This window comes from Eretmochelys imbricata, chromosome 1 (genome assembly GCF_965152235.1).
Source record: "Eretmochelys imbricata isolate rEreImb1 chromosome 1, rEreImb1.hap1, whole genome shotgun sequence".
Taxonomy (NCBI): domain Eukaryota; kingdom Metazoa; phylum Chordata; order Testudines; family Cheloniidae; genus Eretmochelys; species Eretmochelys imbricata.
Genome location: NC_135572.1, coordinates 102231872 through 102256981, shown reverse-complemented (window position 1 = coordinate 102256981; position 25110 = coordinate 102231872). Strand labels below are relative to the sequence as shown.

The 25110-nt window shown below is 39.0% G+C and overlaps 1 protein-coding gene across 2 annotated transcripts in view; it reads left to right on the top strand.

Annotated features, from left to right (window-relative positions):
• NALCN (sodium leak channel, non-selective) overlaps positions 1 to 25110 on the top strand; it is a 330584-nt gene that overhangs the window by 260247 nt on the left and 45227 nt on the right. For both annotated transcript variants that reach the window (XM_077807053.1, XM_077807052.1), the window contains 3 exons: positions 12409 to 12482; positions 24504 to 24605; positions 25040 to 25109. In XM_077807053.1, coding sequence (XP_077663179.1) covers positions 12409 to 12482; positions 24504 to 24605; positions 25040 to 25109 — 246 coding nt within the window. The remainder of the gene's footprint in view (positions 1 to 12408; positions 12483 to 24503; positions 24606 to 25039; position 25110) is intronic.

Genomic DNA, 25110 nt, shown 5'->3' with positions numbered 1-25110 from the left:
TGGCTTTAGCAGTTTTTCACCTCTTCTTTGCACTGACAGTGCAAAAGTCAGGTTTCGAACCAAAAGACAAGATTCTGCTCAATGTTGTTGCTCTTCCCCATACCACCTCCTCGTGGTGTCTGAAATGTGTCTTGCCATTCCATTTTCTCTTTGAATTATGTCAGCATTTCTGTGTTCCACCCCTACTGACTTGATAGGCAGCACTTAATTTATATTACATATTTGCTTACTTCCACCTGAGAAATTTTCTTTTGTTTTATCTCTATAGTGTAGTGACGAGCTTACTGACATTTATATTCAATACCAAAGTGACATGCAATTCACGACAATGTGAATCACAATTTATCTCCTTTGGTTTCCTGTAAAGTTAAGACTGCAAATAATAAATCTTCCCAGTATCAGAGTTATTTATTTCCCTTCAAGGATTTTCTCCAGTTTTAAAGGGAAAATGAGCTTGCATTGCACTCCTTATTTTTTTATGACCCTTACCTTTCTGACCCAAATACCTATTCTAAAACTTTGGCTATATGTAGGCATTTGTGTTTAGGAAATATTTTTCTTGTCCCAAAATGGCAGAAACATTGAATATTCTTATGACAGTAATTTATTTGTGACAAGCATTATTGTGTGTAAGGTAACCTAATAATCTGACCATGACTTCTAACAACATTTCTTTACCCATACACATTATCATTACCTGGTAACAACAGTTGACTTGTGTCATGAATAGGAGGAAGGGTAGCAACCTTTATGTATCTTTGGCAGCTGTACTGGGTTGCCTTACCTGTAAAGGGTTAAGCAATTCAAATAACAAGGTTGGCACCTGATCAGAAGGACCAATGAGAAAAGAAGATACTTTCAAATCTGGGGGGGAGGGATTTTTTTTTTTTTTTGCTATGTTTGTTGTTCCCTTACCGGATGGAGAGAGAAGCCAAGCAGGTACAATATTTCCTGTGATAGACCCAGGTCAGTTGGTTACACCAGAGTAGTAGAAGGCAGAGGCCATTGGATAAGCAGTTTTCTGTTCCCTGAGTGACCAGAGCAGGGGCTGCGCTAGAGCAATCAGGAACCTGCTAGAACCAGTTAAGACAGGCAAGCTAATTAAGACATCTGGAGCCAATTAAGAACATACAAGAATCAAGTATGGCAGGCAGACTAATCAGGACACCTGGTTTACAAAGGACCTCCCATCAGTTAGTGAGGGGGTATGCAAGGAGCGAGAAGGCGTGCTTCTGGAGGACTGAGGAGTACAAGCGTGATCAGGCTTCAGGAGGAAGATCCTGCTGTGAGGATAAAGAAGGTGTTGGGGGGAGGCCATGGGGAAGTATCCCAGGGAGTTGTAGCTGTCACATAACTGATACAGGAAACATTGTAGACAGCTGCTATCCAGAGGGCCCTGGGCTGGAACCCGGTGTAAAGGGCGGGCCCGAGTTCTCCCCATCCCCCTAACTCCTGATTGGACACAGGAGGAGTTGACCTGGTCTGTGAGCAACACCAGAAGGGACGGTCTAATTTGGAAAGGGATCTGACTTGTCCCCGACCCACTAGGTGGGACACAGAGACTGCAGGGATTGTTCTCCATTTCCCCCATGCTGACCAGTGATGAGGTTAGCTGAGTGAATGGCAGGTTTGAGCCTCTAGCAGAAGCAGCCAAACTGAGGGCTGCCATGAATCTCTGAGGCGAGCAAATCCGCCAAAAAGCGCAGGACCCACCAAGGCAGAGGAGGAACTTTGTCACACTCCTGAAAATATACCTGGAATAATCCATCTAAAACAACAAAAACTGTGAGTAGGACAAGGAAATGCGTTAGGTTATCTTTTGGTTTGGCTTATGAATTTTCCTATGCTACAGATGTAGTTTCATTCCTGTTTTTGCAACTGTGAAGCTGAACCCAGAGGGAATCCTCTGTGTGTTTAAATCTTTTTATTACTCTGTAAAGTTACCTTCCATTCTGATTTTGCAGGTATGATTCTTTTACTTTTTTCTTTATAAAAAAAGTTCTTCTTTTAAGAACCTGATTGATTTCACTGTCCTGAAGACAAAGGGTCTGGTCCGTGCTCACATTGCAAAGGCAACTGGTTGGTAGTTTATTTTCAAGCCTCCCCAGGAAAGGGGGTGAAAGGGCTTGGGGGGATATTTTGGGGGGATAGGGATTCCAAGTGACCGTTCCCTGAATATTTTGTGTAAATCACTTGGTGCTGACAGCAGTATCAGTCTAAGGAATTAGTGCCTTAGAGAAGTTTTAACCTAAGCTGGTAAAATATAAACTTAGGTGGTCTTTCATGCAGGTCCCCACATCTGTACCGTAGAGTTCAGAGGGGGGGCGGAACCCTGACAACTTGAAGTTGTATCATCTCACCAATCTCTAAAAAAACATAATCATGTTCCCTAAAATAGTTATCTGAACCCTACACCTCACTTCTCATTCATGACTACTTTTCCATGTAGACATTTTTTTTCAGTTCTTCTAGCTGAAATATCTAAACCACTGGTATTGCAGAACATCTGCTGTAGATGTGATGGGAGGAAGAGGAGTATGAGAAGAAGCGGGAAAGGGGCAGACAGGTACATCTTTGATTTAGCTACAAGACAGTTGGTCATGAAGTCATTCATCTGTAGCTTTGGTTGGAGAGAAGAGGATGGCAGCTGGATGAGAGGGGATCAAAGTAAAATTTGGAGGAAAGGAAATCCAGGTAGCAAGTATTAGGACTTTGCAGTTAAAGGGGAGGAGAGAGGTAGGATGAAAGATACAGAGGAACAGTAGGTGTAACTGAAGGAAGTTTATTACAAGCTAGGCCTAGAATTATAGTCAGTAGGACGAGCATTTTGCATTTCATAACAACACACTGTAAATGTGATCAGCTGCATCACTTTACACTTTTCAAGCGCTTTCTTTTGTCACCTACAATGACACTAGCTATGCGTGTCCAATGCCCTTAGAACCAGATTCTCATTTACATTAAAGCACCTTTGCTCTGCCAGTGTCAGTGCACAGGGAAATAACATTGAGTTATTAGCTAGTTTCTGTCCAAACTGACATAAGATTTTTCTCATTACTTGTTGAAAATGATGCTGATATATTACATAAACTCATACATGTTTTCACCCGAAATACAGATTATATTTTTAATTAACAGATATAATATAAAGTAGGTTCTTCATTCAGCTATGCTATATAAATTAAACCACCACTTGTCATCTGCCAAACTCCCAAGTAAAACACACATGTTGGATGTTATTTTCTTGCTTGCATTCCTTAGGATAGAACAGAAAAATATTTCCATATGGTTCTACAGATGGGAAATAATAATTACGTTTAAAATATTGCATTGCTATTAACGTTACATAACTGCAAACTCGTCATGTTTAGAAGAAAAGTTCCAAGGTTACCATGGAAAAGTATATTACATCTACCTTATCAGTTGTCCCCAAAACATTCCACAAAACATTCCAGGGATTTATAGTTCACTGTCCACTATGAATCCAGGTCTTTTATTACAAAACACCCACCTGCACTAACCTTCATGCTTCTGTTAACATCAAATTTTGTAATATCAAAATTAATACAATATAATTTGCACTTTCTCTGGCTCTGTAAAATTTAATATAAAAAAGATATTTCTGTGCAATTCTCTCTGTAAACTAGAAAATTTTGCTAAGATATATAAATGTAGAAAAATCTGACTATTCAGTAGTAGTTTGCAATATTTAACGTCACTGGACCTGATCCTCAGAGGAAGTCAATGGAACTATGCCATTTTACATGAGCTGAGGAACTGACCCATAATCATTAGATTTGATCTAGCATGATTAATAAATCAGTATTGTCCTGTGATGCCTTGATTTTTATTTCATGAACTAAATCTTTTTATCCAGGAAGAACAGCCTTGGATTTTTACAATGGTTATTTTAAAAATTAAAAAAAATTGTTTACCATTAAAATATGTGCTATACCCTTTTCCAGCAGCTTGTGGCACTGCAGAGCAATATTGCTCTGTAATTTTTTTTTTAACTGGCATATGCTACAATGATTTGTTGCATGCATTTTGGGTAACTGACGATTCCTAAGAAAAATGAAAGAATAAAAAGTCAGACTCACTATCAGGATCGAAAAAAGAAAAGGAGGACTTGTGGCACCTTAGAGACTAACATATTTATTTGAGCATCAGCTTTCGTGAGCTACAGCTCACTTCATCGGATGCATCGAGTAATTTTGGCTGTTTTAAATCCACTCTGTCAGTGATAGTAGTGAAATGTGCCAGCACTTGTTGAAGAAACATTAGAGCCATATCAATGATTTCTTAATTCCTTGTTCTCAGGCAGCACCTGCACAAATAAATTCTTGGGAATCAAAAGAAGAGCCCTGGTAATGGTTTCCTAGTAGTGTATGTTTTCTATGACATCCATCTAAAATCTTTTTATTGATGAAGCTGTAAGAGTGGTTTGCTGACCTGTCACAGCTGCTCCACTCCGATTAAAGTAACCTGTAGGAGTTCTTTAAAACAAAAGTTTTTAAGAACATATTTAACAATAATCAGATGTTGTAGACAAAAGCAGGGCACTGTCTTCCACTAAGAAATAATGATGCAATACAATAAAAGGTTATATAACACTGTAGTCATTGCACTGTGCACCTTTATGAGCTGCATACATAACAAAGAAATAAATAATGAATAACCATATACTTAGTGAGTCTTCCCAGCACTTTACAATATATAATAAAAGAAAACAGCAGGCTAAATTGGTATAACCTAAAATAAGCTTAATAGAGTATAATATACTTACTTAAATCTATATCATGTGATCAAGTATTGTCTTTTCTACATTAAAGCTACTAATAATTTCCTCTACACGATTCAGGAACTCTGCAGGCATCACAAGTTTTAATTGCCACACTCCTTATATACCAGCATGCCACATGAAGACATTATTAAATGAAACGGCAATCATTAAACCCAATTGTATGTTCTCACTTACAATACTGTAGCATTTTGTCTGTGACACTATGTAAATTTGGAAACTGAAGTTGGGAACATCTTGGTTTAATTAGCTAATACATAAAATAACTTAAGAAAAAATACTTAATATGTAAAAAACTGCAATGTTTTCCTGAATAAGGTTTTTTTCTAGTAGGCCCATTGGTACCTGAAATTGATGAATCTCTTTGACTGTTGATACTTGATTTAATCTCAGATGCTGCCTTTAAATATGAGAAATGGATAATTTGGGCACTTCTAAAGAATTCTTCCTCAAGGTTGTCCCTCCCAGATATTGTTGGCCAAATCTTCAGAGGTGCACTTGTAGAGTTGGGTCTACATTTTTTGCTTGTGCTCAGATTAGGTATACACAACTTTTAATGTATATAGACAAGTCATAGCTTATATAGCATTATATACATGTTGCAAATGAGAATTACATATGCATACAGGCACCATAGCCATTAGTGGAGAACATGCTCAACTTTATGGTCTAAATCGTCCCATTGACTTTGGTTAGGCTACTCACAGCACATAAAGTTAAACATGTTTGTAATTGTTTGCTGGATCGGGGCCTAAGATGTCCACAGCTAATACCTCCCAATATTGGAAATACTGTCATTATGTCCCACTCCTAACTTCAGGAAAATAATTCAGTTCTTCAGTTACTACATTTGGTAATCATCGACATTAGAAGAAAAAAATCAAACAAAAAATTGCCATTGCTCTCAGCAGTCTCAATTATATCTAAATCCACAACAGGGTACCATGTTCATAAATCCACTAAACCTGTGATGAACTATTGAGAATTACATTAAACCAAGATGCACACAAAATATATTTTTATATATGCGCACTTACTCATATACACATATATATATACACACAGTATTATGAATCCACATCCCAATGTGAAACAGATCTGTTACAAGTATTCAATAAATCTGAATTCTTTTTGATTTACAGAATAGTCTGTTACTGATGTATACGTATAGCAGGTATTATAGAATCAGAGAAATGTAGGGCTGGAGAGATCATCTACTACAACAACCTGTGCTAAGGAAGGACCAAGTAAACATAGACCATTCTGACAGATGTTTGTCCAACCTGTTCTTAAAAACCTCCAATGATGGGGATTCCACAACCTCCCTTAGAAGCCTATCTCAGTGCTTAACTATCCTTATAGTTAGAAAGTTTTTCCTAATATCTAAACTAAATCTGCCTTGCTGCAGATTAAGCCCATTACTCTTGTCCTGCCTTCAGTGGACGTGGAGAACAATTGATCACAGTCCTCTTTCTAACAGCCCTTAACCTATTTGAAGACTGTTATTAAGTCCCCCCTCAGTCTTCTTTTCTGATGTCAGAACATGCCCAGTTTTTCTAACCTTTTCTCATAGATCAAGTTTTCTAAATCTCTTCCCACATTTGTTGCTTTCCTCTGGAGTCTTTCCAGTTTGTTCACAGCTTTCCTGAGGTGTGGCACCAAGAATTGGACAGGGTACTCCAGCGGAGGCCCCAACAGTGCTGAATAAAATGTGACAATTACTTCCTGTGTGTTGCATATAACACTCCTGTTAATACCCCCTAGAATGACACTAGCCTTTTTTGCAAGTGCATCCCGTTGATGACCTATGTTCAATTTGTGATCCACTATGACCCCCAGATCCTTTACAGCAGTACCACCACCTATCCAGTTATGCCCCATTTTGTAGTTATGCATTAGATTTTTTCCTTCCTAAGTGAAGTACTTTGCACTTACCTTTATTGAATTTGAAAGACAGACCAATTCTCCAATTTGTCAAAGTCCTTTTGAATTCTAATCCTGCCCTCCGAACCCCTTGCAGCTTGGTATCATCTGCACATTTTATTAGCATACTCTCCACTCCATTATCCAAGTCATTAATGAAAATATTGAATGGTATCAGACCCAGGACTGACCCCTGCAGGATCCCACTAGATACACACTCCCAGTTTGACAGGGAACCGTTAATAACTGCTCTTTGAGTATTGTCTTTCCCCAAGTTGTGCACCCACCTTGTAGTAATTTCATCTAGACCATGTTTCCCTTGTTCATTTATGAGACTGTCATGTGGTACTGTGTCAAAAGCCTTACTAAAATCAAGATATATCAAGTCTACTTCTTTCCCCACATCCAATAGGCCAGTAACTCTGTCAAAGAAGGAAAATTGGTTCTTTTGGTGGGTTTTGTTCTTGACAAATCCACGCTATCTGTTCCTTATAATCCTATATCCTCTAGATGCTTACAAATTGTTTGTTTAATAATTAGTTGCAGTATCTTTCCAGATTTCAAAGTCAGGTTGACTGATCGTAATTTCCCAGGTCCTCTTTGTTATACTTTTTAAAGATAGGTACTGTGTTTGCCTTTCTCCAGGACTCTTGGACCTCAAGCGCCCTCCATGAGTTCTCAAAGATATTTGGTAATATTTCTGAGATTGCTTCAGCTAGTTCCTTAAGAGCCCTTGGATGAATTTCATCAGGCCCTGTCGACTTGAATACATCCAACTTATCTAAATATTTTAACCTGTTTTTTCTGTATTTTGCCTTGCATTCCTTCCCCCTTGTTGTTAATATTAATTGTGTTAAGTATCTGATCACAGTTAACCTTTTTAATGATGATTGAACCAAATTAGGCATTGAACATCTCAGCCTTTTTGATGTAATCAATTATTAGATTTCCTTCCCCACTATGAAGAGAACCTATACTTTCCTTCATCTTTCTCTTGCTCCTAATGTATTTAAAGAACCTTTTTTATTGTCTTTTATGTCCTTTGCTAGGTGTAACTCATTTTGTGCCAAAGTCTTTCTGATTTTGTCGCTACATGCTTGTGCTATTCTTTTGTACTATTCCTTCGCATTTCTTCCATATTTCCACTTTTTATAGGATTTCTTTTTGATTTTCAGGTCACTAAAAAGAGCTCCTGATGGAGTTATATTGGCCTCTTAGTATTCTGTTCAGGATGGTTTGTAGTTGTGCATTTAACATTATCTTCTTGAGAAACTGCCAGCTCTCCTGAACTCCCTTTTCACTTAGATTTTCTTCCCGTAGCACCATACTACCAGTTCTCTGCGTTTGTCTGATTTTCTGAAGTCCTTATTCTGTTTCTCTCACTCCTTCCGTTCTTTCATATCATAAATTCATCATTTCATGATCACTGTCACCCAAATTGCCTTCCAACTTCAGATTTGCTACCAATTGTTCCCTGATGGTCAGAATCAAGTCTAAAGTGGTTGTACTTTAGTTACTTACACCACTTTCTGAAACAAACAGTAGTCCCCAATACATTCCAAGAACTTACTGGAAATTTTGTGTTTTGCTGCATTACTTTTCCAGCGGATGTCTGGTACTACTGGGTACTACCATGTCTTGTGTTTTGGGTATTCTTGTTATTTGTCCTAGAAATGCTTCATCCACCTCCTCTTTCTGATTTGTTGGTCTATAGTAGACCCCTACCATGATGTCACCCCTATTTTTAACCCTTCTATCTTTACGCAGAGATTTTCAACTGATCAACAAGTGTATATATTCTTAATGTAAAATGCAACGTCTCCTCTGTTTTTGTTCTGCCCATCCTTCTTGAACAAGCTATACTCCTCTATACCAATATTCCAGTCATGAGACTTATCCCAGCAAGGCTCTGTGATGCCAGTTCAGTTATAACTTAAATTACATACTAATATTTCCTGTTTAACTTCCAGTTCTTTCTATATTCAACAATCCCAACATTTAGTTTAACTTCTTTGGGGAACATACACACCAAGCTCCTCAAAAAGACAATGATGGTCCTGAAATGTTTCATGCACATCTCCCAGGTTTTCTGGGATGATGAAGTCTCAAAAGTATGATGCTTTGAAAATGTAGCTGTAATTTACTTTATAAAAATTATTCTTAAAAATAATCAACCTTATTATTAGGTTGCACAGGTTAAAAGCATGCTTGGGACGGGAGCGTACAAAGCATATAATATCCACACTTGAAAAGGGCAACTGTGTGGGAAACAAATTACTGCTTTCAATGATATTATGCATTTCAGCAGTATGGTTTCGCTTAAGAAATGATAGAATCTTTCAAAACAGTGAACATTTTAAGGTCACCTGGCATATATTAATTTATTTTGAGGACATAGAAAATCTGGAAAATAAAGAAGTTTTACCATGAATCGGAGTCAGTTTGGAAACAAAAATACTTGCTGCTTCAGTTGTTTTTTTACTTCCAAAAACTATAGTCTTCCGAAGACCTTGTGCCTATATCCCTAGGCCACATACAGGTAAATGAAGCAAGCCCAACTTCTGGTCCATCTGTAATAAATAGCTTTAAAGAGATGTGCCTAAAGATACTATTTCAGATTGATCAAAAATAGGGTTGGGATTGCTAGAAGCTCCTACATTTTTCTCTAATGATTACTTAGAGATTATGGTAATGATTCCCAAATAGCTGACATAGTCCAGTCTTGAGAAATGCCTGGGGCCCCATGTTCATCAAAGGTGCAGGAATAGATAAATTCCTCAGTTCTGATTTATTCCTCTATTTAAAATGTTCATTACTTGCAGATCACCTGGAACCTGCTGGGCCACATAGTAAAACATGGTTTAGCAACAGAATCAGGGCACACATCTGACTATGGCAGAATCCAGTGGGAGGCATATTTCCAAGGATACAGAAACCGTAGAGCCAAAAAGGACACAGTGGCAGCCATACTGGGTGGCACTGGAGTTGGGGTCTCCTTATGTAATTTGTATGACATTGAGGGATTATACCTTAAAATTAACCCACTAACTGATTAGTTTGGTAAAGCCATTGAAAAAGGAGGAGGGATTAGTTCTTTAACTTTGCAACAGGAGGTGTCAGTTATTAGCAATATGTACTCCATTGCGCAAACTTTTAAATGAATTCATATATCTTTAAATACTTTAATTCATTACATAACAATAATGTTTCTCAAGCAATTGTATGCAGCATATATGGTACTAAACTTGTTATGCATTCAGGAAATATTTTATTAAAGAAATAAAAAAATCAACTGGGGGAATGGTCAAGATAGTTAAACAGCACACTTATATGGACCTCATTAGGGGAAAAAGGAATTTACAATATTGCTAGGCTAGAATGTGGATCCTAGGAACCACATGAAATTAGCAATTCGACTGTGCCAGTTATAATCACTATTCCCTTAGGGATAGGGGGCCCTAAAGACTTGGCATATGTTAACAGCATGTGTACAATAGAGAATGGGACCCATAAACAGCATTATCCCAGCGTGACGATGACAACACAAGGAGAAGAGGAAATAAGCACAACCTGCTGTAAATGAATCAAGTACAAATGGTTCTGAGAGTGTTCAGTGTGAATGAGCAGGACCACAAGCGAGGGAGGTTGGGCCCGAATAGTCGTTAAAGAGAGAGTAAAGGAAGTGGTATAGCCTGGAGACACAGTATGTGCTCTCAGTTATCACAGCTTCTCGATGGGGACAACACCATGCCAGGGGAACCTGGATGGATTTTGTCTGAACCTCAGCTCTCTGACTCAGGGTGGAACCCATGCCGTATGGCCAAGTTTGCAGATTAAGGAGAATGTGACAGAGGCTGTAACAGACAACACCAAATGGGAGTCACTGGTGATCAATCTCTTTTCACCTAGACCTCCCTTGTCCATTAACACCAATGATTCAGTACAATGGAAAATAGAGCCCAACTAATAGCCGAGCAATAGGAAACTGGGATAATACTGTACCAACAGTGGAAACACCCTGGTGGGCTGTACCAGACGAGGTGAGCTTGCACCTCCCTGGTTAGTACTTTGAGCCTTTAATAGTGGTTAAAATTATTACAGCTACTGTGGCCTTGGGAATATGTTCCTGCCTGGTAAACTTTAAAAAGAGAGCACAAAAAGGCAGGATTATGATACGGATTAAATGAATGCTAATATAAAAAAGAAAAATAAAGACGGTTGAATGTAGGCCTGGCTTGACATGAGTGACAGGATTATGGAAGTAAAGAGATCAGCAGGCTGAAAACGGAATGTTTATGCTAAGAGAGGTAAAGGGGCCAATGAGCTAAGAGACAGAATGTCTGAACTAGCTAAGGTAAGTGGCAGAAATACCAAGGGAACCATTTACAAAGAACAAGATATCAATGGACAAAATACACTGGGAATTTAAAAATGAGGTAAAGAGTATTTTGAACATGGACAGTGCATGAACAGAGCATGCTGTACAGGGAATGGTTCCTACAAAGTAACCAAACCAGTCCCAAAATGTGTGATGCAATGTATAGTAAATGCACTGAGATGTGTAAATATATATAAAGAGGGTTTCTATGTAACTTTGAGTCTGTGATGTGCCCTGTGTTTGAGTCTAATCATCTTAGTGTGGCATTGCTGTATGCAATAAATATACATGAGTGACGAAGTCTGGAGTCAAACTGAGTTCTTCGAAGCTGAGTGGAAAGAAGTCTCAGGGGAATCCCAACAGTTCAGTGCTTGGGCTTGACAACCTCTTTCTTGTAGTATGTCTGTGCCTTTATCCTAATCTCCAGGAAGACTTAAATAATCCTTACAAGATATGCCTAGCATTTACTAGGAGCAAGCAAGCAAACATCAGAAACAAAGAAAAATGTCTGCTTATAGAAATGATCTAATTAATCAAGTCCTCTCTCACTGAAAACTAGCACAGCAGGGGAAAGGAGACTTGGAAAGGATAGGCCTGGCTTCCTCAGCCACTGAGGAAAGCTGGACTTTATGCTGCCTCCTTCCCCTCGCCTGGAAACAGCAGTAGAGCCCAGGATTTGGAGACAGATGACCAGGGCAGGGGGCCAGGCAGATCAGGCAGCAGCTCAGAAAGTCTTTATGTTCTTACCTCCATTGTGGGAAGCAGTTCAGTGAGAATGGAATGGCAGTGATAAGCAGATCAGGTGTTTATACTTTCTCCATGTCTTCGCCCAGTACCAGCACAGAATAGAGGAGAACTGAATGGGGCGGGGGTGGAAGCATATAGGACATGCAAGGTAGCCAATGCAAGAATGCTGGAGGGAAGATCAGATGCTGATGCTCACCGTGTCTCCTCTTCTTCAAGCAGCCAAAGCGTGGGGTGGACTGGCAATGGCAGAAAGAGGCTAGCACCTCAGGCATCACTGAAGAAGCAGTGAATCAGTCTGCACTTTGTGGAAAAGGCCACTTTGATCATTTTCCACCTCTTCTCACCTGGAGACGTCAACAGGAGATCAATGACAGAGCTGCGGGGAAAATGTTGATTTTATGATGGAGGCCACTATGTTGTAATTTATGCTTGTCTATGAACATGTGTTTTATGTGGAAGCGTGTATCACATAATGTGTTGACCAGTTGGTCTGTCAATGCACTTAACCATTACTGTCTATATAGCAACTAAAATAGCACTGTCTTATTTTATTTTATAGCTCCGTAAATCAGTTTTCAGCATCAGGGCAAGAAATCTTCTGGAAAAGGAGACAGCAATCAATAAAATCCTTAGGTAACAAATAGGGTTAATTTGATTTGATGCTTTCTATCTTTTGGATGACAAATGGATCTCATTAATGAGTAATGAATTATTTCTAATCTGTTTCTTCTGCATGAGTGCTAAAGTATTAAGTCAGTTTACAGTATGTGCTTAATATTTGTGCCAGTGTATCTCTTTGCATTGAAAAACACAGCTCGTTTTTACCTCTTTGTGTAAATGATAGTAACCGATGATAACATGCTCTTAAGGTATATTATTCATGAACACAGTGGCAAAAGAGAGATCATGTTTTATAATATGGGGTCAAATTTTGGCTTTTCCACCTTTTCCCTTAGAATTAACCAAAATATCACTTTTAAAAAGCACTTCTATTTTGCACTCGTGCCTGGGAATTCCAACACAATCTTTGCACAGGAACCCAAGTGGAGTACTCCTACCAAACACATAAGTAAACTATGCAAGAAAACACAGAAAGAAGACCTGTAGATTATTAACTGTGTGGGACTGATTGTGGACCCCTTACAATGGTGATCACATGCAAAAGTAGTCCCAATACATGCTCAGCAACATGAGGAAAGGATACACAGTCCTGGCCCTATGTGTTTCAGAGGAGCAAGAATCATGTCATCAAGTTATCCTGAGTTCTCACCTTTCTTCAGCTTTTCATGCCAGTTTTTGTTTTACATTGTTTAAATTAGAATTATTAACATTCAAATTATATATTAAATCTGTGCCAACAATTTATAGATCATTAGTTTGTTGCTGCCTACAGTTGTGTGTCATCAAAGCTTGCACACCTACAGTATATTTTATAAACTACCACTAATAGGGAAATAGCAGTACAAATCAGGAATAATTGATTAGAAAAATACAGTTGTGAAATGAGAATAAATACTTTATGAAGAGCACTCCAGTATGAAATTACAGTTCAGTGCAAGTCCTGAACTGTGAATATGGTTGAAAAATGACTCGTAATTACATGCAATTTGAGAAAAATTATAGCAGCCACCTTTTGTTGTTCTTTTTAATATTCCTAAAGAATAAGTTACAGTAAGTGATGTAGAGATTAACACAACTTTAGCTTTCGTTAAAAACTATGGTAAATGTGACCAATTAGCAATTCAGCTGGTTATGCTTTGTCAAGATGTGACTGCAAGGCCAAAAGTATTCATTGCAAATAAAACTTAGGATTCTTTTTAAAAGCATTTCAATTACCTAAATGTCTCTTGGTTTTATAGAAGTTGCCCCATGGAGAAATAAGCAGTTTCTGCATGCTAGTCAAAAGCCTTACAATACATTTTTATGTATTGACTTCTCAGCAGCATTTGACGAAAACACACGGGTTGCTGATATATAATCATGAAATTCCACTGACTCCAATGGGGTTACACAAAGTGTCAGTCAGCTCAAAGTTCAGCTCAGACAGTATCCCATAGGAAATCCACTCATGGACTGCTTTTATCTTTTTAAGGCTCCATTATTTCAGATGCAAGAATAACTCATGTAGAACAAAGGAAACTGTACAATTGAAACGCACGGAGTTTCCTATGAATTCTTCCATCACAATAGTGAGGTTTCCTTTCCTCAGAAGACGTCTGCAGTTCTGCTTTCAGAACCTGTGGACTCCTGGTAATTTATCTGTCTCTCACTGCAAGGGACAGCCACACAGATCCCCCTCGTCTCTGCTTTGCTAGCAGCCTGCTCCCACTTGTCCCTTCAGAGCATGGCATCTGCAGAATCTATGCTTCCAAGGGAACTTTTGACCCTGGAATCCCCCCTCAGGGACAGTTTCACAGGACAGAGCATGGCATCTGCAGAACCTATGCTTCCAAGGGAACTTTTGACCCTGGAATCCCCCCTCAGGGACAGTTTCACAGGACAGAGGAAGAAGCAGTCCTAATGTATATTCACCACCAGGTGCTTTCCCACCCAGATTTGCAGAGTCAGACTTCCTTGGAGCCCTTGTGGGGAAGTTTTGATGGTAATGGGATCATGCCACTGGGGCAAAATGTTTGCTGGCACAGCTGCCTTTTGCACACAGACAAACATAGGATGCATAAGGCCTTCAAGGAATAATAGTCTCTAGAGTGTAGCTTATTCATTAACAAAGAAGCAGCCTCCTTATGAGCAAGAGGAACAGGGAGTTTTCTTGGCAACGAGTAACTGCCTCAAACTGTTTCCATACTCTGCTGATTCCGATGATGCCATTTCTACACTATAGTTACTGGGCCCGCAGCAGGTGTCACAGCTTCAGTATTAACATGCTAACATAAGAAATCATTTTCACAACATAAGGGATGGATTTGCTGGTGCAGAAAGTCACTAAATATGAGGTTCTCTATGACGGTGGAGCCTCAAAGAGGGAGCTTGCAAAGAAAAAAAAAAGATGGGTGTGAAATGTGATAAAATATCACCGCTAAACCCAAGCTTACTGTTCACAGGAAGCAGAAAAACTCAAACTTGCATGAAGATTATGGTTTTTCTTTGTACTGATCACAGCTACTGTATCTGAGATATTTGAATTTCAGCTACATTACAGACCTGACAGTGAAAGAATTGATTTTTGTACCTTAAACACTCAGTAACAGTTCAAGCTGCCCTTCTCTAAAGATTCCCACCAAAAGGCTTTTAATCATTGTCTGTATGGATGAAGGTGGGTATAAGTGCTTCTCTAAATTAAAGCTGCTCTGGAACAACTTCAGTTTGCTCAAATTACTTTAACAAAAAGACTTTTAATTCTGTTCTTGCTGTTTTATGCTTTGTGCTGCCTTTTTTGTCCTTCTTACCCACTCTTACTGAAGAATATTTTTTATCAAATTCTAAATATTTTAACATAAAGCAAAAGAGTGCAAATTGTACACAATGGGATGAATTCCATCTTTGTGCATCTCTTGAATGATCATTTAATGCTTCCATTGGTGGCAATGGGGGCTCTACATACCCTTCCAAGGGCAGAACTTAGGACCAAATGAAATGGAATTGAAGATGACACCCAGCATCAATTATGGATTAATTATAATCTGGAATCCTCAAAGTCTAGAAAAATAGCTTTTGTAAGGACTAGTAAAATTGTCTGTCTGCCATCAGAGCCAGCATCAGGGATGCCAGCTAGATATCTGCCTGATTCCCAGAATCATTCATCACCTTTATGTTTTATATAATAATTACCATTCATTCCTGTTGAGCTTCTCCCACTCCCTCTGCACCACCAGCCTTGACCCCACCCTCCTCACTTTTGTTTTCTTCCCCCATTTCCCTCTCAGTTACATGCTACCCCCTGACAATGGAACACTCTACCAGCCACCATCTTCTTCTCCCTACAGTCGTTTGTGTAAATATACTGGAACCATCCAGATATACACGTATAACCACGTTACCGTACCACTGTTAGTGAGCCTTATCTTTCTCATCTCATCATCCCCTATTGCTACACATGCATATTCCATCACATAATAGTTTGCAAGCTCCACGAGGCTCAGGCCATGTCACATCTTTTTATTGGACCGATAAAGTGCCTTAGCACATTTTTGGATGCTGTATGAATAAAATAAAAATATTCATATTACCTATGTCAATGATGCAGAACACGGTTCTGGTTCAGATATAGGTTAGCTGACCAATTCTGAGGCTGTTTACTGTACTGCCTATTCTGAGCCATTTTCCCATCAGCATATCATATCATATACATAGTGCAACATCTAAGTTTCAGGGTCTGTTGGACAAAAAGATCAACTTGGAAGGTCATCATTAAGTAATGAATTGTGACAGTTTTGGAAATAAGCCACATTAGCTTGAGTAGCTTTTGATATGCATTACATTTTATAATTGATTTTAGAGCTAAATTGTAAACTAATGCTAAGTATAAACAACAATGTATTCACTATTCCAGACAAAGCTTTTCTGACATTTGCTGAGCCTGAGGGAATAGCCTATCTCATGCATAAGTGAAGCTTTCAGTTGGAATAAACAGCTGAATGAATAAGGAACATTTATCTTATGTCTGAAATTATGTCTTGAGTATGTCATTAAAATATGTTGTAGTGCTTGAATTAAAAATTCAGTTTTACTAGTTTGCTGGTATTCCGGTAGATTATTCAACTGCTCTTATGAAAGCATTCTTCAAAACACAATGATCTTTTGTACATATCAGAATGAAGGAAAAGCAAGTTCTTAACTCTTTCTAAAAGTTTTATGACACTACTTTATATTTACCTAATCTTTGATTAAACTATCTCAATATGTTGTTATAATGGGCCACCCTGATTAGGCAACTTCCTGTCTTAAGACACAAATCCAGAGTATCCCCAGACACAGTAAGTAGTTCATTTGTATCTTTATTAGAAAGCCTCCTCCATTAAACAACCAATTTGTGTTGGTCCCTTGAGTGATCACTTAAGACAAATTCAATCCTAAATTAAATCTACAAAAAGAAAAGGAGGACTTGTGGCAACTTAGAGACTAACAAATTTATTTGAGCATAAGCTTTCATGAGCTACAGCTCGAAAGCTTATGCTCAGATAAATTTGTTAGTCTCTAAGGTGCCACAAGTACTCCTTTTCTTTTTGTGGATACAGACTAACACGGCTGCTACTCTGAAACCTATCCTTTAAATCTGTGATCCCTTTTTTGTTAAATTTTAGGATTGGTTACCTATAATTTTTTTAAACAACTAATATGACTAATCTCAGGTGTGTCTATCATGATCAGCTTCTTAGAGCATTAGAAACCAAGGCTGCCACTGGATTCTACCTAGTCGCCAGCAAAGTCAAACATGAAGAATTTCAGGAGCTGTTTAGCGCCTGCTCAGTGGAAAAAGTTGCCCCTTTTTATACTTGTTGTGCTAAGGGAGCTCCATACTTTTAATGGATCATCATGAAGCAAGCTCTGTGACTGGCTCATCTTTAATCCAAGGAGATACCCAGACACACATCAGCTAGGAGAGAGTGGTTAGACAACAGGGCAAGAATGAAGACCAGAATGCAAGATAGCTAAAGAAGTGAGCATGTAAATAAGCCATTTTAGATGGCTAGATTGCATAGACACTGAAGAAGACAAGTTTACTGTCTTTTTTTCTTTTTAGAAACATCTGATCTCATAAGAGGGACCCAGGAAGAAAAGCTTTGTTATATATCAAGTTGCATTAATAATCCATTTTGCTTGACCCGTCAGATTCAAATTGTTTTAACAATACAGTCAAATTGAATAGCTGAAATATAGTGTTTGATTGTGTTAACAAAGTGCATTTGGCCTGCTGTCCAAACAGTGCCATAGTGAATGCAATCTATAAGATGACAGAAGTGGATGCTGAAATCCATCTGGTGTGTGCCAAGCTCTTCTGGAACTCGAATATGAGGTTATCCCAGACAACCATGACAAAAGTTTGTTGGAAGCATGGATGGCATTATGGAAAGATTCGGTGAGAGAACCTATCATCATCAGGAATGAATGAGGATGATAGTATTTTGTGTATTGGATTTACCGATGGAGCATTGCCATCTTCTGTTAAAGATTCTGTCCAAAGGACTCACCAGGAGAATTGTATGCAACAGACAAAAATGTGGATAGGGACTCTGGCGCAGTTCAACTAAATGATGTTCATTTAAGAAAGAAGCCTCAAATTGCAACGATACAGCAACATAAGCAGGAAATCTATACTTGATGCCAGAAACAGACCTCCCTGATAAAGTCATCACACAGAGCACCACCTTATGCAAAGCAAGAGGCCTCATACTGTTAGTGGAAGGTACAGTATTATAAAATATGTACAAACTGTTCAGCATCTTGCAGTGGCTTGGAGTATTTAGCTGAATTACTGTCTGATTTGCTTATTTTTCAGGGATTTTAAATGGGAAGGAAACAGTGTAAAGGGTGGCTGTCCCTTTCATTCATGACTTTGGACCCCGTCAGTTTTTCCCAGGTAATGTATGGTATATAATATTCCCTGTACGATCTTGTCTTGCAACCAAGCTCAGTGTAGTTTCTTCCTCTAACTTGACTAGTAATTTGTTCTTTTTAAACATACTTTATTTCCTTTGTGCATGTAGAGATCAACACGAAGGACATTGCTGCAGCTGCATTTGCTGAGAAGGAAGGGATAAACTGCATCCAGAGCTTTGCATATCAAGTAAACATTGCAACCAGCTTGACATGTTTCTACTTGTCTTTTTCCAGTGTTTCCTATCTCTCTCATTACATATTACATGAACATCCAATCTCTCTAATATCTGACAGACCTAGTGTGATGGGGTAGACTAGGCCCAGAGGCCTCCTGCTGGAGGCCTCAGGGTCCTGCCACACCAATCCCAAGAAAGGAGCTGTGGCGAGATCCTTCAAGCAGGCTAGAGTGGTTGCAGGGGAAGCAGCCAATCAGGGCCCCGGAGGGCCCAATAAAAAGGAGCTACAGAACCAGAGACAGGGCAGTTCCTTGACAGAGCTGGAGCAGCATGGGTGGTGTGGCTGGCTGAGGGAATTGCAGCACAATGGACAGCCCAGTACTAGTAAGGACCGGGGGAGCAAGGAAGAGCTCCTGGCTGGCTGGCTACTGGGCCTGAACTTAGAAGAGCCCTGAACTAAGGGTAAGACATTGGTGAAGGCTGGGGCCCAGAGTAGTGGGCGGACCCGGGTCCCCGCCCCCCATAGGCTACTGTGGAAGGGCCTACAATTGGACATCAGTAAACCCCCAGAAGGGACCTGAACTGTCAGGAGACCCAGCTGAAGACTGAGGCCAAAACAGACTAAGAAAGCAAAACCATTGCCTCCAGGGAGGAAGTCCTGGGGGTATGGCTTGATGGCAGGACTGTGACTGGTTTAAAGACTGCAGACACACCCAACCAGAGGAGGTGCTCGTGAGAGGTGGATGCCATTACAGCTGGTCAGAAAATTTGGGAGGGGGAGGGGAAATTATGATGTGGTGATTTTTTTACCCCATTTTGCAAAGAAATTTCAAAGTTTTTGAAATTTTCTAACCAGCTCCAATTCATAAAGGTTTATCATACTGAGAGAGGATTTATTCTGAACTCTTAACTGAGTGCAGAGCACTTAGGGCTAGATTTTTAAGAGTATTTAGGTGCCTTAAGATGCAAGTAGGCACTTAGTAGGATTTTCATCAGCACCTAGGCATCTTACACCCATTGAAATCAATGAGAGTTAGGCAACTAGGTCCTTTTGGAAATCCCACAAGGTGCCTATTTGCCATTTAAGGTGACTAAAATATCTTTAAAAAATCTGGCCCTTAGCAATTGGGAGAATGGTCAGGCAGATTTTGTCGCTTGCTAAGGAGTCATAAAGGGAGACGTTCCCAAAGAGTAGAGGATGGCAGAAGAGAAAAGTAAGGAGATATTTAGTAAACAAGCTAAGGAGCTTGTAAAACTGTCCTCTCTGTCACATCATCTGTGGCGCTGTGAGTACGGAAAGGCTTCCCTGCACATTGCTGCTGACAATTTGCATTATCTATTTCAAGTCACTTGATCTCAGTCGTGTAGCACTGGCATTGCATCATTTCTCCATTGATTTCAGCAGGGACTGCTAGACTCTCAGCATTTTTGAAAATCAGACAACTTATGTAGGCACCTAAATATGGACTTAGGAACCAAACTTTAGGCAGTTACTTTTTTTAAATCTTGACAATAGTCTTTCAATGGGTCTGCTCCTTTATCCAGGTCTGTTCCTTTATAGCATTTATTTAATTGGCTTTGTTAGTCAGTTAATACTATGACATAAAGAATGTAGTCACAGGAAGAATTAAGTATTTTGGTTGCAAGTAGTTCTCTTTTATTATGTACAACAAGGAATTGCGTTCTCCACTCACAAAGCAACTGGGTATCTAAATGAGTTGTGTACAAGCATGTGAAAACATTTATGTGGAAGTCACGCGTGGATGTAAGGAAACAATTATTTCTGGATATTAAAATACAGATGCATATGCCTAAGAGCACAAAGAAAAGGAGTACTTGTGGCACCTTAGAGACTAACAAATTTATTTGAGCATAAGCTGTCATGAGCTACAGCTCACTAGGAGAGAACTTGCACATCAGAACCTACTATTGTCTCTGCTTTGGGAGACCTTAGTGTCATTCTAATGGAGTCAGGTAGGATCTATTTCTAGAAAATAGTGATTATCTATTCTTTTACACAGAAATTACATAGTTATTCAAAGAATATTTTTGTTGTCTATTGAAATTATTACATTACATTATCCTATATCACATCCAATGAAGTGAGCTGTAGCTCTCGAAAGCTTATGCTCAAATAAATTTGTTAGTCTCTAAGGTGCCACAAGTACTCCTTTTCTTTTTGCGAATACAGACTAACACGGCTGCTACTCTGAAACCTAAGAGCACAGTAATTCTTATTCACAAAGGTACAAATACAAGCTGTTCCATTATCTCAGTGAGAAGCCGTTATAGGAGAGAACTTGCACATCAGAACCTACTATTGTCCCTGCTTTGAGAGACCTTAGTGTCATTCTAATGGTGTCAGGTAGGATCCATTTCTAGAAAAGAGTGATTATCTATTCTTTTACACAGAAATTACATAGTTATTCAAAGAATATTTTTGTTGTCTCTTGAAATGATTACATTACATTATCCTATATCACATAATGCTTTAAAATTCATTGTATTCAGATATTGGCTGAGATACTGAAATTGTATTGCACTGCAAGACATACTGCAATTTTTTTAAATGTGATTATATTTCTGACTATTCAGTATAATGTAATCTAATGTGCTCTTGTTATAAGTGTATAATATTGCATGTTAGTGGGATTCTGGTGTAATGGGTGACGAAAACATAGGCAGGCATTATAAGCTTATTTGCGTTACAGATCTCTCAGTGGACCCACATTCCTTTCATCCATCTGCTTAAAACCAAGATAAAGAAAACAACAGAGAAGAGTGAAAACAGATATCCACAGAAACATTTGAAAGAAAAAAGTTATCCCCCATAAAGCAATAATTGCCTTCATGAGATCGCAGCCTGCCATATGTAATTGTGCAACGTTATTTAAAACAATGGGAGTAAACATGTTTTCAAAGGCTCAAAGTGTTAGTGAATAGTATGGTGTATCCAAAGGGTTCACATTCATAATACTCATATATGTTATCAGAGAAGCTGGATATGAGTCTACAGTGCGCCCTTGTTGCCAAGAAGGCCAGTGACATTTTGGGATGTATATGTAGGGGCATTGCCAGCAGATCGAGAGATGTGATCGTTCACCTCTTTTCGACATTGGTGAGGCCTCATCTGGAGTACTGTGTCCAGTTTTGGGCCCCACACTACAAGAAGGATGTGGAAAAATTGGAAAGAGTCCAGTGGAGGGCAACAAAAATTATTAGGGGATTCGAACACAGACTTATGAGGAGAGGCTGAGGGAACTGGGATTGTTAAGTCTGCGGAAGAGAAGAATGAGGGGGGATTTGATAGGTGCTTTCAACTACCTGAAAGGGGGTTCCAAAGAGGATGGATCTAGACTGTTCTCAGTGGTAGCTGATGACAAAACAAGGAGTAATGGTCTCAAGTTGTAGTGGTGAGGTTTAGGTTGGATATTAGGAAAAACTTTTTCACTAGGAGGGTGGTGAAACACTGGAATGCGTTACCTAGGGAGGTGGTGGAATCCCCTTCCTTAGAAGTTTTTAAGGTCAGGCTTGACAAAGCCCTGGCTGGGATGATTTAGTTGGGGATTGGTCCTGCTTTGAGCAGGGGGTTGGACTAGATGACCTCCTGAGATCCCTTCCAACCCTGATATTCTAGGATTCTATGATATGAAGCGAGAGCCACTGAGAATTGAGAAATTGCACCTTCAAGACTCAACTTGCTTTTATGAAATATTTATATTTGGTTTATATCTGTTTCACTGATGAATTTCAAAAGTCCTAAATTACATCCACCTGGTGGCAGCCTTGCACATAGATCCTGGATTGAGTTTAACAGACTGCTGACTGGAACGGCCAGACTGGCTGCCACAGTGCCACAATTTGGCTTAGCCAATCTTGACAGTGTGACTGTGGGGCAGTGGTGCAGACAGTCAAACATGTGATGGAGGAGTGCACAATTAGAAGATTAGAAGGTGGACTGCCACACTTTGCCATCCCCGATGATACAACAGTTGGATGGTTGAACAATCTAGATATCAATTTATGACTCATATCAACAAAGAAGATGAAACACAAAAATAAGATCAATCGTTATCCAGGGGTGTTAATCCAAGGTTGCAGTGTTCTTGGCAAGTGAAGATTTTTTCACAAATGTGACCTCTTCAAATATTCCTCTGGCATAAATATCATTTCTTTCAACATCGGGAATTCATGTCATCTCTTTAAATGTAACCTTTATTTTTTTTTCTTGACCAAAAATGTTTATTACAGCCAGTACAAAAAAAAATGCCCACATTCCTATCAGGTTGGAGTGCTCTGTGACACTTTCCAGGGGTACCCAGCATTCTGAGGCAACTTGCTACCACCTGCCCTTAGCATTGGGAAGCTTTGTCCATGCCAGTCATGAATCAGCTCCCCAACTTCACTGGCTGAAGGCAACACAAGCACTCCCCTCTAGGCCTGCAGGCCCCACTGCTACTCTGCAGGTTAGAGGTAGGAATGCTCCAACCCTGAAGCTCTCTGAGCATCTCTTGCAGCATCCAGCCACTTGGTCCACTGGACACTCACAGTGTTCACAGATGTATTACTTCCAACGAAACACTACAGCCCAGCTTACTATTTTCACCTCACACCACTGCTCTGCTTAACTCATAGCACTTAGATTTGTTTATATTGAAATCAAGTATAAGTGTAATAGAGATGAAAGTAGAAGTATTGGAAACAAATGGCTATTTATAAAATAATACCGTAACATGTAATAGAGATGAAAGTAGAAGTATTGGAAACAAATGGCTATTTATAAAATAATACCGTAACATGCATTCTAGAGCCTAGACTTAAATAACAAGATATTATCATGTCTAATGAAATATTGCTCACCAGCACTTCATAGGCAGACCCTCTTTTCATGGGACAAGAAGACTGTCAGCTTGCCTCTTCAGTGAAGGATTCAGGGTGTCCCTTGTCCCCTTAGCTATATCGGAATAATTTTTTGTTGCACCTGGCTGCTGATGGTTTCTTCCTGTAGATTTCCAGCCTTTTCAATTTTAAACCATATTATATCACCAGTCATCCAGGAAAGCACTTAAGTGTGTGCTGTAAGATGTAAACACATACTTAAAGTTAAATACATGCTAATGTGCTTTCCTGAAAAGGGCACTGTATTTGTAGAATTCTCTATTCATTATGGAGAATAATAATGTTTATAAACATTATTATTATTTTATTACACCTTTATATAGTAGGTGTACCTAGAAGCCATCAGATTGGGTTCCCATTGTGCTAAGCACTGTGAAAACATATAGAAAATTGCAGTCCTTGCCCCCAAAATCTTACAGTCTAAAAGACATGAAAAATAATTCCATTCTTTTTGGTTTCAAAGCGATTGCCCGCATGTAGCTGGAAGTTTTCATAATAATAATAATAATTAATAATAAATGGGAGGTTATTGCATGAGTAACAGTCACAGAATAAAGTTTGATCATTTCCAGTGGACTGGGGTGTTGGATTTGTGCATTGGCCCCATTCATACCTGTGAATAGACTCTGGGGGAAGCACATTTGCTATAGCAAATCCTAAAAAGGGGACCCACAAATGGGGCACAGTGTCCCAGCAAGGAGAGGTCATAAAGAAGGTCCTGGCATTGATTATACAACATGATGAGGAACCTTTGTGTCTCGTTTGGTTTTGGGAATATGAATATATTTTTTATGAGAAGTGCAAGCTGCCCCTACTGTTGTTCTGTTGCCCTGTTTATTATTATCTGTGAGGCTGTGCCCTGGCATTCCCAGAAAACTATATGTGCCAGTTGTGACATGCCAATAGTAATAACAGAATGTCTGTTTGTCCCCAGCAATGCAATTATTTGGTCTCATTTTATAAAAAATTGCTTACAGTGGAAGTTCCAATTGTTTATCATAATCACAATATTTATTTTTAGGGCCTGCACTAGACAACGCATGCTGAGTGGATCCTTTGAGGGGCAACCTGCAAAGGAAAGGTCAATACTTAGTGTCCAGCATCACATACGGCAAGAACGCAGGTAAACACAGACAGGAAAAGTGTTTTTAAAATAATATTAAATTCAATTCAATGACTAGAGTTAAACTTGCACAATACCTAACTCATCTAAAACAGGAATGACTCATACAAAGAACTAAATTGTACATTTTTTATTGTAACAATGATGAAATTCATTGTAGTACATAAATGGGAAAAATGTCCTTTTTATTTTAAATGTCATTTCCTTCACTGACTACAGAACTATCAATTTAAGGATCAGACGGAAAAGAAATTGGTTTAGTTTAGACAGGCTTAAAGACAATTGAAGAACATAAAAGCTTCTCATGTAAGCTAAGGAAAAATTAATAGAATTTGAGATACTGTATCTGGAGAGCAGTGCTTTATAATGGCCGTCATGTAAAGGTTAAGATTTGATCTTGAGATTTACTATCAAATTGATTATGATTGTTTCAGGTCACTAAGACATGGTTCCAACAGCCAGCGAATCAGCAGGGGAAAATCTCTTGAAACCTTGACTCAAGATG